Consider the following 12031-nt stretch of genomic DNA (forward strand, 5'->3'; position numbering starts at 1 on the left):
TTTTGTTAAGGAAAGGAACTTGCAATGCATCACTGTTCCACCTGTTTCAAAACCAGGTTTCCTCCCAGAAACAGAAGGATAGGAGGTCAAAAATTTAAGTATGCCACTAGAAAAGAAGAAATTCCTTATAAAAAAAAAAGCAGCTAGGGCCACATAAGAAATAAGTTGCTTAAGGCAAATTCAGTAACAGGAAATTTTCATTCTACTCATTCACAAGATGAAATTCTAACAGCCTTTATTGTCTAACGATCAGCTTTGGAGGAGGTTTTCTCCGCTTAAATACGATGCTCTGAACATCACCACGATACATTTATTGACACATGACTGTGATTTCTGATGCTGGTGTGGTGGTATCCCAAAGCAAATGACCTACTCTAATTCCAAAGTTTGTACCATGATGCACAGACCTCTTTCTTAACTAGCCTCCCTTTTCCGTGTCAGGTCTGCTATTGGTGGGAGTTTATTTCTCTGAATGCCCTATTAAGATAGCAGGCTTCAGAGAAATAAGTTTCAACAATGGAAGAAAGAGGCAAATCCACTCAGCCACAGAGAGAACATCAGAATTCCAATCCAATACTGCAAACAGAAAAATATTCTCTGCATAGAGGCCACATGTAGCTTGATTATGGATTCTATACAATAATGACAGACCATAGGCCCGTATTCCAGAAAACTCCAAAGGAGAGAGTTGCTTCTCTGCTAATCTTATGCAAGCAGGTGAAGAATATGATTTTCTGAAAGACTAGAGCTTAATGCATGAAGCCTTTTTCAGAATGAGGCATGAAAAAGAGGAAATTATTAAAGATGTAGGAACATATGTGCTTTTGTGACTTTCTGCAGATACAATAACCTGAGCATAATCCCCCAGGGTTAATTTTGCAAAGAAGTTTCCATATTGAGAAATTCTCTTTAGGATAATTTAATACCCAGAAATTGTAGAATTTTCACAGCCTGTGGTCAAAAAAGTCTTTTGTTACCTAATTACCATTACTTGACATGCTTTACTTATTCTAGATTTTGAGATCTTAATTTTATTTTAGTCTCTCTTATGATTTGCATATCTCTGGTCACTTCTGGATTATATAAGAGCTAGGTATCCCAAAGTCATGTCCCCAGCTATGATAAAAAAAGGGTGTGTGTATGTGATTAATAGTTTCTACTTCATCATTTGATACAGAATAAAAGAGGAGAGTGAGACTGTTGTACCCAAGATAAAAAAATATTATTTAATTTTTCTCTCTTCTTTCTTGGAAGTGAAATTCTAAAATATCTACAAATTTATAGAAGACAACTATAGAAAAACTCTATTTTTCTTCTTACCTGGCAAGCTTTTGCTATGATGTCTGATGGAGTGTCTTGTGAAAAGGCGGGTCTTAGAGCAGCTCCCACCTATAAAAATAAACACAGAATTTTATTTTTAAAGATAACTAGTAAACATAAACCCTTTTGTGTCTTTGGAGAAGAAAACACACAAAACACAGCTATGTTCCTTTCCTTTTTACTACATCTCTCTTATTTATCTTTCTAGTTACAATAAACTCAACCACACCATTTTTCTTTTGCTTTCCAGGAGGTTATCTTATCAAATCTATATGAATACTATACCAAATAGGCAAATAATTTTGTTTCCCTTTCCTGTTTGCATTTAATTGTAAACAGAATTTTCTTACAAAGTCAGGTGTTCCCAGAGATAACAAAAAAACTGCTATGCTTTTTTTTCTATGTCTTCCTGAACATATTCTAACAGTATTTACCTCATGGGTAAATCGAATATAATTGGTTCAATTCCTTTAATTAACTAGTACTAAAAATTCACACAATCACCAAAAAAATCTTAGAGATCATAAAGAGATGTTTTAAAACAAGGTTGCTCAAGAAATATTACTTTATGTACTGTTGTTACAGTAATAAGTGAAGGAATATGCGTTTTAGTTTTAATAAGCCAACATCAGTCACAGATACTTAGATTTAATACATATGAGCTGAATAAGAAATTAGCTGTAGTCAACTCCTAATTTGAGATTTCTTCCCTTTCACTAGAGATTCAGTTGCTAAGGCATATCAACAGCAGTTTGGAAATAGCTCAAGAGCCCCTCTCTGTGACTAAAGATACAATGCAACAAACTACAGTATTGGTATTGCAATAATCACTAATTGCAGATCTGCAGGTATTAGATCCTGTACTGAAGGAGAAAGAATACTATAAAAGAGCTCCTTGGGTCGACTGATAAAACTGGAGTACACAAAAAGAGGATAGCAACGTTGAATTTCCTGAAGTTGATCACTGTTCTCTGATTATGTAAGACAATGTTCTTGTCCTTTGGAAATACAGACGGAAGTGTTCAAGAGTAAAGGTACATGATCTAAACAATCTACTTTTAAATGGATTAGAAATAAAAGTGTGTGCAAGTGTGAGTGTGTGTGCAGAGAGAGACACAGATACTATCAATATTAAGGCAAATGAGGCAAAATTAACAACTGGGAAACATGAATAAAGGGTATATAACAGTATTTTGTACTAGTCTTACAACTTTTTGTAAGTTTGAAATTATTTCTAAATAAAATGCAAAAAAAAACACAACACACACACACACACACACACACACACACACACAAAGGAACTTCATTCTGATAAAGTGGGTTTTGGGGAGTAAACAATTAAACAAGTTTTCTGTAGCCAGTTGGGCTAGAAACTATAACTTCCCCACTTGTACTTATGATGGAAAAACAATGGATTATAAATTACACTTTATTTTGTTTAGGTTTGAACACAGTTTTTAGATAAGGCGTGGTATGTCCAGAACCAAGAGTTCGGTATAATCACAGCAAAAAAAAAAGTTTATTCTTTCCTTGCTAACTTAAGTTTTTCACCTTCAGATAACCCACCATTATTAGGGTTACATCTATTGTGCCTCATTTGAAGACCACAAGTAAAGGGATAAATCTCAGGAGAAATACATGTTTCTGCTTAGAATAAAATAAAAAATCTGTTGAAAGTATTTAATTCTTTAACATTTTATCTGCTGTTATTAAAAGTTAATTTATCCTTCAGCATACAGGGCACAACTGCTTTTTATTTTTTAAAAATGCTTATCAAGTCTTGATATATAAAAACAATGGCATCAAATCCACAATACTCTTTGAATGTTCTTTTTATCTTTAAAGTGGCGTGGCTAAATATCTAAACACAAGACAGGAACCAGGTTGGAATTTCTATTCTAGTTTTATCACTAACATACTATCACGACTTAAAAATAGTGACAAGTTTTATACTATTGTTTCTGTAATTGTGGTTTGATTCCAACTATGTAACAGACAGTGGGAGTAAACATATGCTTTTTATGTAAATAAACAGGTTGTCATTTCAAATAAGGGAACCCCTTTAATGATCACTCAAAAGATCCATTTTAAGTTTTTAAACAAATAGAAAGTCTCACATTTGCTTGATACTGCTCCAGAATCACATGACCTGGAAATTCTGGCTCAGGCACAGATGCAAACTTCTTGATAATGTCTTCAAGGGCTTGGAAGCCCAGCCATCCGCAGCTGGTTACTATGATCGGTTGCAGCCATGAATGCCATGCGAATCAGGTCAGAAAGATGAAGTACCAAGAGATCATCTAAAAATAAAAACAGAAGGCAAAAGGAAAACTTTTCCAAGGATAAGGATAATAACATAAAAATAAGAAATGAAATAAATTTCTGTTGAAAAACACTCTTGATCCACATAATTTCTGTGTGCTTAAAAATCACAAAGATACGCTTCCAAGAAAGCTTCCATATCATAATTTCTCAAGAACACTGGGAAAATGATTACCATAACTTTCTCCAATGGAGTCTGTAATTCTTTTGGAACAGGGATTGGCAAACTTTTTCTGTAAAGAACCAGATAGTAAATATTTTTGGCTTGGCCAGCCATATCATTTCTATAGCAACTACTCAACTTGCTGTTGTAGTTTGAAAGTAGTCATAGTATACAGATAAGTGTGTGTTGCTCCTATAAAATTTTATTTACAAAACCAGACTGTGGGCTAGATTTGGATTGTGGGCTATAGACTGCCAAACCCTGCTATGGAAAAGACTTTTATAAGGATAAGGGAATACTTCCCTTTTATAAAGGAAGTATTGTTTCCTTTCAGCCTTAAAGTAAAGACTGCCCTAAATCTGCACGAACAAAATTTAAAAGCAAGTCTTGAAAGAAATCAAAAGATTTCAAGTAATTGCAACCCAGAACAAAGTCCAGTACTACTTAAAATGATACAAAATCCAGCACTAATAGCACAAAATTTGCAATGTGTAGTAGCTAATGAAAAATTACCAGGGATGCAAATAAGCAGGAAAATATATCTCATAACAAGGAAAGAAAAAAAGTGTGTGTGTGTGTAGGGGAAATCAATGAATAGAAACAGGTCCAGAAATGAGAGTTGATAAATTAACCGGCTGGGGCCTTAACACAGCTATTATAAATATGTTGCCTATATTCAAGAAAAAAAAGGAAAGCATGAATATGATGAAGAGAGAAACAAAAGACAAAGAAAACAAATGGGACTTCGAGAGATAAAAAATAAAGTATCTGAAATGAAAAATATACTGGATAAGACTAATACCGATTAGATACCGAAGAAGAAAAGGTAAGTGAACTTAAAGACAAGGCAACAGAAATTATCTAAAGAATTGATTGAGCTCAGGGACTGTGAAGTTCTTCAGGAGGCTACAAGAGTCACAAAGTCTTTTTGAAGCAGTGGCAAGTCTATGGCTCAGCCTGATCCCATAACAGCTCCTTTTAAAACAGATTTGTGTTGCTATTGCTACCTTTATAAGCATCTTCCAATCTTTACATGTGCCTACCTAAAATGCCAATTTTAGAATCTTAAGTTTAAACAAGAATATCTATTGGTTTGGGGGAGGGGAGTAAAGAGGATTGATAAAAAAAAATTTGGCTAAAAGCCCCAAATGCTTCCTCACCTAAGGGAGGCAAAAACACAACGTCAGTAAAAACCAGGAATAAGAAACAATTGCCAGAATTTGAGAGAAAATTTCTAAAGCAGGAGGAACCGGACTAAAATGGGCATATTCATATTATGCCAACCCAAAAGTAAATAAAAGGACTATTATTCCCCCTCACTCTAGACCTAATTTACAAGGTCCAGGGCTATATCAATCTACCAACCCAAACTAGGCAATGATCTTGGAATGAAAGTGCTGGTGCCTCTGTACATAATCTCTACCTCCAACCTTTCTCAAGTCAGAACCTTTATCTTTTTTTCCAAATCCAATGAGATGAACTCCTAAAGGGGCATGGTGGGGAGGGGCACTGGGCAGAAACTCCAAAATGGGGAGAGAATTACCTGGCTGTTAGAGGTTTATTACATCTGGGAGTAATAATTCCCTACAACTCAAACACAGTAGAAAGAAAGGGAGCTAAGGGTGATAGAGGAAGAGCCTAGATAGCACACGCACGGGGTCTATAATTTTTCCCACACTCTGCCATGACCGTTCATGATGACAGCCAGTGGGTGCTAGAAAGGATCCTGTTTCAGTCAAGAAAAACAGAGCACATTAAATACTGGAATCTAGGTTAGGGAGCTGTTACATCAGCTTACCATCCAGCTACCAATGTGAAGTCCCCAGTAAACAAAGAGATCATGGGCAATCCACCCAACCACATCACCCACACTGTGAGTGAATTCCAAATACGGAGAGCACGCTCCCCTTTCAATGATAAATAAACAAATAAGCCTCTGAAAAACATACACCCAGGGAAAAGAAAGCTTCTGAAGAGTCAGAGAAAGAGCTGGCAACCTCTGAAACTAACTTTCTATAAAAATTTAGGAAATCTTTTGTCATCTCAATAGGATGCAAAAAAAACCATGGCTGCTATGGAATAGTAACAGAAAAACCATAAAGAGTAAAAAGGATTCAATATAATGGAGGTGAAAGACATACAGAGAATTTAAAGGGAAACTAAAAACACAAAAGAAGACTTAAGATCCACAAGGGAAGCAGAAAAGAATAAAACATCAGTGATACAAAGGAAAAACTTGTGAGGATCTTTGAGAATGCAGGCAAAAGGACAAGACACAATAATGAGAGAAAAAAACAATTAAGAAGTACAAAGAAAGGAAAGCCAATTTAAGGATCTTCACCACTCCTTAAATATAGCATACACATTTATGTCCCCACACCTTTACAAATTCTCTTACTTCCTTTGCTAATAATAAACCAGCAGAATAATGGTGCCCAAATATGTCCATGCCCTCATCCTTATAACCTGTCAGTATGTTATCTTACATGGCAAAAGAGACTTTGCCGATGTGATTAAGGCTATGGACCCCCAAATGGGGAGATTATCCTCAACTTTCCACGTGGGCCCAATTTAATCATGAGTCCTTAAAAGCAGAGCACCTTTCCTGGCTGTAATCAGAGAGAGACAGATGTGATGACTGAAGAAGGATCACAAAGAGATTCAAGCTTTCCGGCACTGAAGATAAAGAAAGGGGGCCACCCGCCAAGGAAAGCAGGCGGCCCATAGAAGCCAGGAAAGAAGAGAAAAAGGATTCCTGTACAGCCTCCGGAAAGGAACGCAGCCCTGCCAACACCTTGAGTTTAGCCCAGTGAGCCTCATGTTGGACTTTCTGACCTATAGATCTATAAGTCGATACATCTGGGTTGCTTTAAGCCACTCGGTTTGAGGTCATTTGTTATATAGCAGCAATAGACAACGAATACAATCAGCCTCTTCTATCTGGAAAATCCTTTCTCTGCCTTTAAAATCTAGCTTCAGAATTACATCTTCTGTGAGGTCTTCCCTGGCTCTCCAGGAAATGAATTCTCCTTTTTCTATGTTCCCAAAGCACTCTACCACACCACTACTGGGACATATAATTATGTGAGTGATAAGTCTGCCTCTCTGTCTTTTAGACTAGAAGTTCATCAGGGCTATGGGCCATGTTTTTTCCTTCTTTGTATCCCCAATGTGTAGCAAAGAACAGGGTTCGGTAAATATCGGGCAGATAATGACATGACGAAAGACACTGTGTTTGTGACATATTGTGCTTTGCTGGCACCCTATATTCAGGTTCACATTTTATACAGGGTTTACCACTGTTTTACTTTTTGTTTGTTTTTTTACTCCATTTGTGAGCTCTGCTGCTTCTTAAACAAAATAAAGTAAGCTGAAAGGCATTGTTAATGTATAGACTTCATTATTGTTAATATATACAGTTTGTCTTCAGATATTTAAAAAACGACAGGGGATGAAGACACTACAAAGTGCAAGATAGACAGTTTGTAACTCTACAGCTCGCTCAGCTTGCCTGGGTGTCTTTTGTAAAATGATGACATTGAACCTCATAATCTCTTTGTAAATTCTAGTGGCTATGTGGTACAAAAAGCTTATAAAAGACTTTTTAGAATGGTGAGGGGTTTTAGATTAATAAACAGTTTTCACCTTTTCAAAAGTAAATAAAAGCATTTCTGAAATCTGACTGAAATCTGCTAGTTTGAAATCTGACAAGGCATTCATAAATTCTGACATTCTCCATGCTGGGGACCGCAAAATTCACTTTATGCACCTCAAAGCTTTGCCATCTCTGTAAAATAGAGTGCTAACGTAAGAGTTTTAGCACTGTTAAAACTAGGACAATGTACTGACGAAAGATAAATTACTGTCATCATATCCTTAGGGCAAATGATTTAGATAGATGGATGGATGGATGGATGGATGGATAGATAGGCAGACAGGCAGACTGATAGAAATGAAAGGCACAGTCTAAAGCATATTACATAGCAGTAAAGTATTTTAACCCTTAAAAATACTTTGGGGAAAAGAAGTACGGATTTTAAATTTACTTGTAGGGTTCCGTAGTTTAGCAGACCTTGCCTGGGCAAGATCAAAGTGAGCTGGGTCTGCATTCTCACACAAATTGATGATTCGACACAGGCAATCAGCAGCAAACACGCGAGTGGCCCACCGAGGTGCCACAAAGGGCTTTGATTTATCATCCTCTCCTAGTGTGGTAAACATGATATCATCATCCATCTCATCTTTCTTTTCAGATTCTTCATCTTTTCCACTACTTAACAGAGTTGCAGTACCCATATCTGTAACAAAAATAAATACATATTATATAAAACCACCTCACGTATAGCAAAAATGATGCTTCAGAAATAACATTGTTAGAAGATTTCTAATAAAAAGACTAAATCCTCACTTCTTTGAAAACAGAATTCACAAGCTTTTTTTTTTTTTAGACCAATCAAAAACCAAGGAAAGGATAATATAAATGTATCTTATACATTTCACTAGTTTTACATACTATGTTAACTACAGAGTAACCTGGGATTTTTATATGTGAAAATTTAGTTTGAACTTAGTCATTTTCTAAAAAATAAAGTTCATTAGATTGTAACGTAATTTAACCTTCAACATTTTTACAAGAACTGAAATTAAAATTAGTATTTTTAAATGTAAGCTAAATTTATACACACACACACACACACACACACTCACACACAGACATACATATACATATCGGAAGTAAAATAATTTTCATTATTTTGAGAACATACTAAATACGTACCACTAGAAGCCGCCAGGACATCTTTACAAAGCATGAGCCAATGAGAAAGTTTTTCTACAGCCAGTGATGAAAGCATATGTCCCAAAGTATCGTGAATATCAGAACATAATTTTCTATCTGTCTCCCGGTCTAGCATTCCAAAAAGAAGTCCCTCAAGACCCGTTTCTGTTATATTAACACCTTGGTGCCGGCAATGGATATCACTTCGAGAACTAACTCCAGGTGCAAAAGGACTGACACCTGAAAAGCAATTTTTACAAATGAACTTGTATGAGATTTTGTTGTATACTGTCGGTAACAACTGTGCTAAGGAACAAGGCTTACATGTAAATTCACGATGGCAACAAAACTAGTTAGTTATATGTCGATATACAATTTATCTGTGGTCTCGAGTTTACGTATCTCTAGGATTAGAATTTAATCTGACAACTAAAGGTAAAACCCTGATCTTCAACACTGATTATGCTGAGGTATTTTAAACAAATCTCCAGGGAATGCTGAATAAAAATATTTGATTCTAACAAGTGTGGGAAAGAGACATTTTCTAAATAGATTTAACCTAATGGACTGAAAAAATTATTGCTGTATTTGTTGGAAGAACAAATTAAAATGTATTGCGTCTTATAGTTCTGGTTTTTAAATAATGTATAAAGCCAAAACAAAATTATAAATGGATTGTATCCTGAAAATTCATTTAAAAATGTGGAAAACCCTTTCCAAGAAACATATCATCAAAAAGTAATATTGTAGGGCCGGCCGAGTGGCTCAGTTGGTTAAGAGCTTGCTCAAGAGTTTGAGCTCTGAGCAACAGCAGTTTGATTCCCGGCCCGAGCTGAGCAGCCGCTGAGCTGCCAATAGGTGGCAGGATGGCTCAGCTTTAAAAAAAAAAAAAAGTAATATTGTTATGAAAGAGTAGTCAAGTTTCTTGCTTTATCCAAAAATGTTTCATTCTCATAAACACCATAAGTAATAAAACTGGCAATCCTAAAAATGAGTATAGTATATCTGTTAATAGAACTCTCATTATACTATGCTAAAATTGAAGTTATTTTGTTATCTTGCTTCTTAGTATCCAAGCAACTTCTATGCATTAGAAAGCTCTAGAAGCAACAATTTTCTCTCATAACAGGGCAAATATCTGTCAATTAAGCTCTGAAAAAGTTCCCAAACCAACCATCCCTAGAAACTAGAAGACCAGCTATGAATTGAAGCTATATAAAACCCTCCAAAAAAGCAGAAAGAACTGAGAAAGCAAAGATCTACCTTTTGCTACCAAAACATCTACTGACATTTCATAGTTTATTAGTTACTTTGGCCTCACCTTTTAGAGGAAAAATTATATTACAAAAAGTTAACTACTGTCAAAGAATGGAAGCTTTTAGGTATCCCCAAAATAGATCATTTCTCTTTTCAGGAGGCTTTTAGTGATACAAAGCAGTATCTCCCGAGTTAGTCATCCTTTATATAGCTAAATCATCCATCCTCAAGGGATAGCAGTAGTATTCAGACACCAAATGCTATTGTTTTTTTAAATCACAAAATTCTTAAAAGGTAAAAATGTAAAATTACCAAGAAAACTACACTGGAATTTTTAAGGTGATCACAGTATTATTTTACTTAAAAGAATAAGGAAATGGACCATATTTTAACACACAAAAAATGTTATGTAATAAGTAATACTCATTTGAAATGTTAAAACATTTAAACAAAAAGAATATTGACCAATAGAAGAACTTACTAGCACCACCGCTCTCTTTGTCCCCTGCATTTTTCGCTAGACTCATGGCATATTCACAGACCTCAGCGGCTTCTCTCTGTGCGAGCTGCCGGAGACACGCCACGGCTGCTCGCCGAAGCAATAAATGGGAACTACACAAGTGAACCTGGAAACCATTACAATTTTAGACAATTTTTAAAAAGAAGTTGTAATCGTACTTGCTTAATGAATATATTTGAACACCTTACTTGTGAAAAGGCTCTTCATTTAACAGCCTCAGTTGTTTAAAAAAATATACCAAATAATGGCCTTTGGAAAAATAATAATACCAACAAAATACATAAAGAATGTTGGAGTGGGCAAAATAACTGTCCCAAGTCCTGGGCACTAAAGATCATAAAATGTTTAAATGAAAATCCAGAAGGATCTTTTGCATACCTTATTTTACACATGATCCTACTAAACTTTGTCACCTAAACTTTTTAAGTACATAGAGATTAAGTAGTGAATGAAAAGTTAGTGGGCAGAGTGCACAGTAAAAATCCAATGCAAAAGGGGGTACTTATTAAAATTTTTAAAATCAAGTAAAAACACTTGGATATAATTGCAAAACGGAGCCTTTTATCGCAAAAGTTCCTGAAAGAATCGATATAGTATACTCTGATACATGAAGAAAAGTCTAAGGCACAGCATAGCCTAATGATTAAGAGCTCAGGCTCTGGTTGCCAAACTGGCTTTGAATCCTGGCTCTGTCACTCACTTCTGTATGACCTTAGACTAGTTACTTAATCTCTCTGCGCCTTGTTTGCCCAGATGTAAAATGGGGATGGTAATTCTTCATAGGATTATAGTGAAAACGAAATAAGTTAATATAAGTATTTTCCTTAAACAGTGGCTGACACATGGTAATTGCTCAATAAATGTTAGCTATTATCATTATTGCTACAAATCTGATTAAGAAAATATTAAATTATCTTTCATGTATTGCTTTTTAAGCACGGAAGTAATACATTTTAGAAAGAATCCTATCTAGAAATGATGAATGGTGGAATAATTATGTGGAATACATCACCCCTTCACAATACTAGATAGTATATTTTTATGTAATAAAAATATAGCGTTATTACTATATCATGATAGTATATACTATACATCTTATATTATTAATATAGCATTTGCAATTCAAGACATATTTGCATAGAATTCACAGAAATTTATGCCAAGTATTAAAAAAAATAAAATATAGGGCCGGCCGAGTGGCGCGACGGTTAAGAACTGGCTTGGGATGCCAGAGGACCCCAGTTCGGATCCCACATATGAGGGCCAGTGACACTGCCCTCTACAGTTAAGATGCTGAACAACAGCTCAACCTGGAGCTGGGCTGCCTTGAGTCGCCATCAACGGCTGTAGGCTGCAGCCCCTGCTGCAGTGGGTTGCCATGGGCTACCGTGTGTAGCCAGCAGCCAGCGTGAGCGGCCAGCAGTCACAGTGAGCGGCGTCCAGAAGCCGGCGACTGATCTGCCACACCCAGGAAGAGCTCAATGATGGTGCCAACTTGGGCCAGTGAAGCAACGTCCTCCACAACTATACTGAAGAACTAAATGACAGCAACTTGTCTGTTCCCCTTCCCCAGTTCCCCAGTGCTGTTCCCATACCCCAATTCCTCAATAAAAATCTTTTAAAAAAATAAATAAATAAAATAAAATATAACTGAGGGGAGAAAACATGACAG

The 12031-nt window shown here is 35.9% G+C and overlaps 1 protein-coding gene across 1 annotated transcript in view; it reads right to left on the reverse strand.

Moving 5' to 3' along the window:
* HEATR5B (HEAT repeat containing 5B) overlaps nucleotides 1-12031 on the reverse strand; it is a 75386-nt gene that overhangs the window by 20923 nt on the left and 42432 nt on the right. Inside the window, 6 exon segments of the mRNA XM_019647839.1 lie at nucleotides 1321-1389; nucleotides 3438-3527; nucleotides 3529-3620; nucleotides 7852-8103; nucleotides 8583-8822; nucleotides 10321-10465. Of these exon segments, the coding sequence (XP_019503384.1) occupies nucleotides 1321-1389; nucleotides 3438-3527; nucleotides 3529-3620; nucleotides 7852-8103; nucleotides 8583-8822; nucleotides 10321-10465 (888 nt within the window).

This window comes from Hipposideros armiger, unplaced genomic scaffold (genome assembly GCF_001890085.2).
Source record: "Hipposideros armiger isolate ML-2016 unplaced genomic scaffold, ASM189008v1 scaffold_116, whole genome shotgun sequence".
Lineage (NCBI taxonomy): Eukaryota > Metazoa > Chordata > Mammalia > Chiroptera > Hipposideridae > Hipposideros > Hipposideros armiger.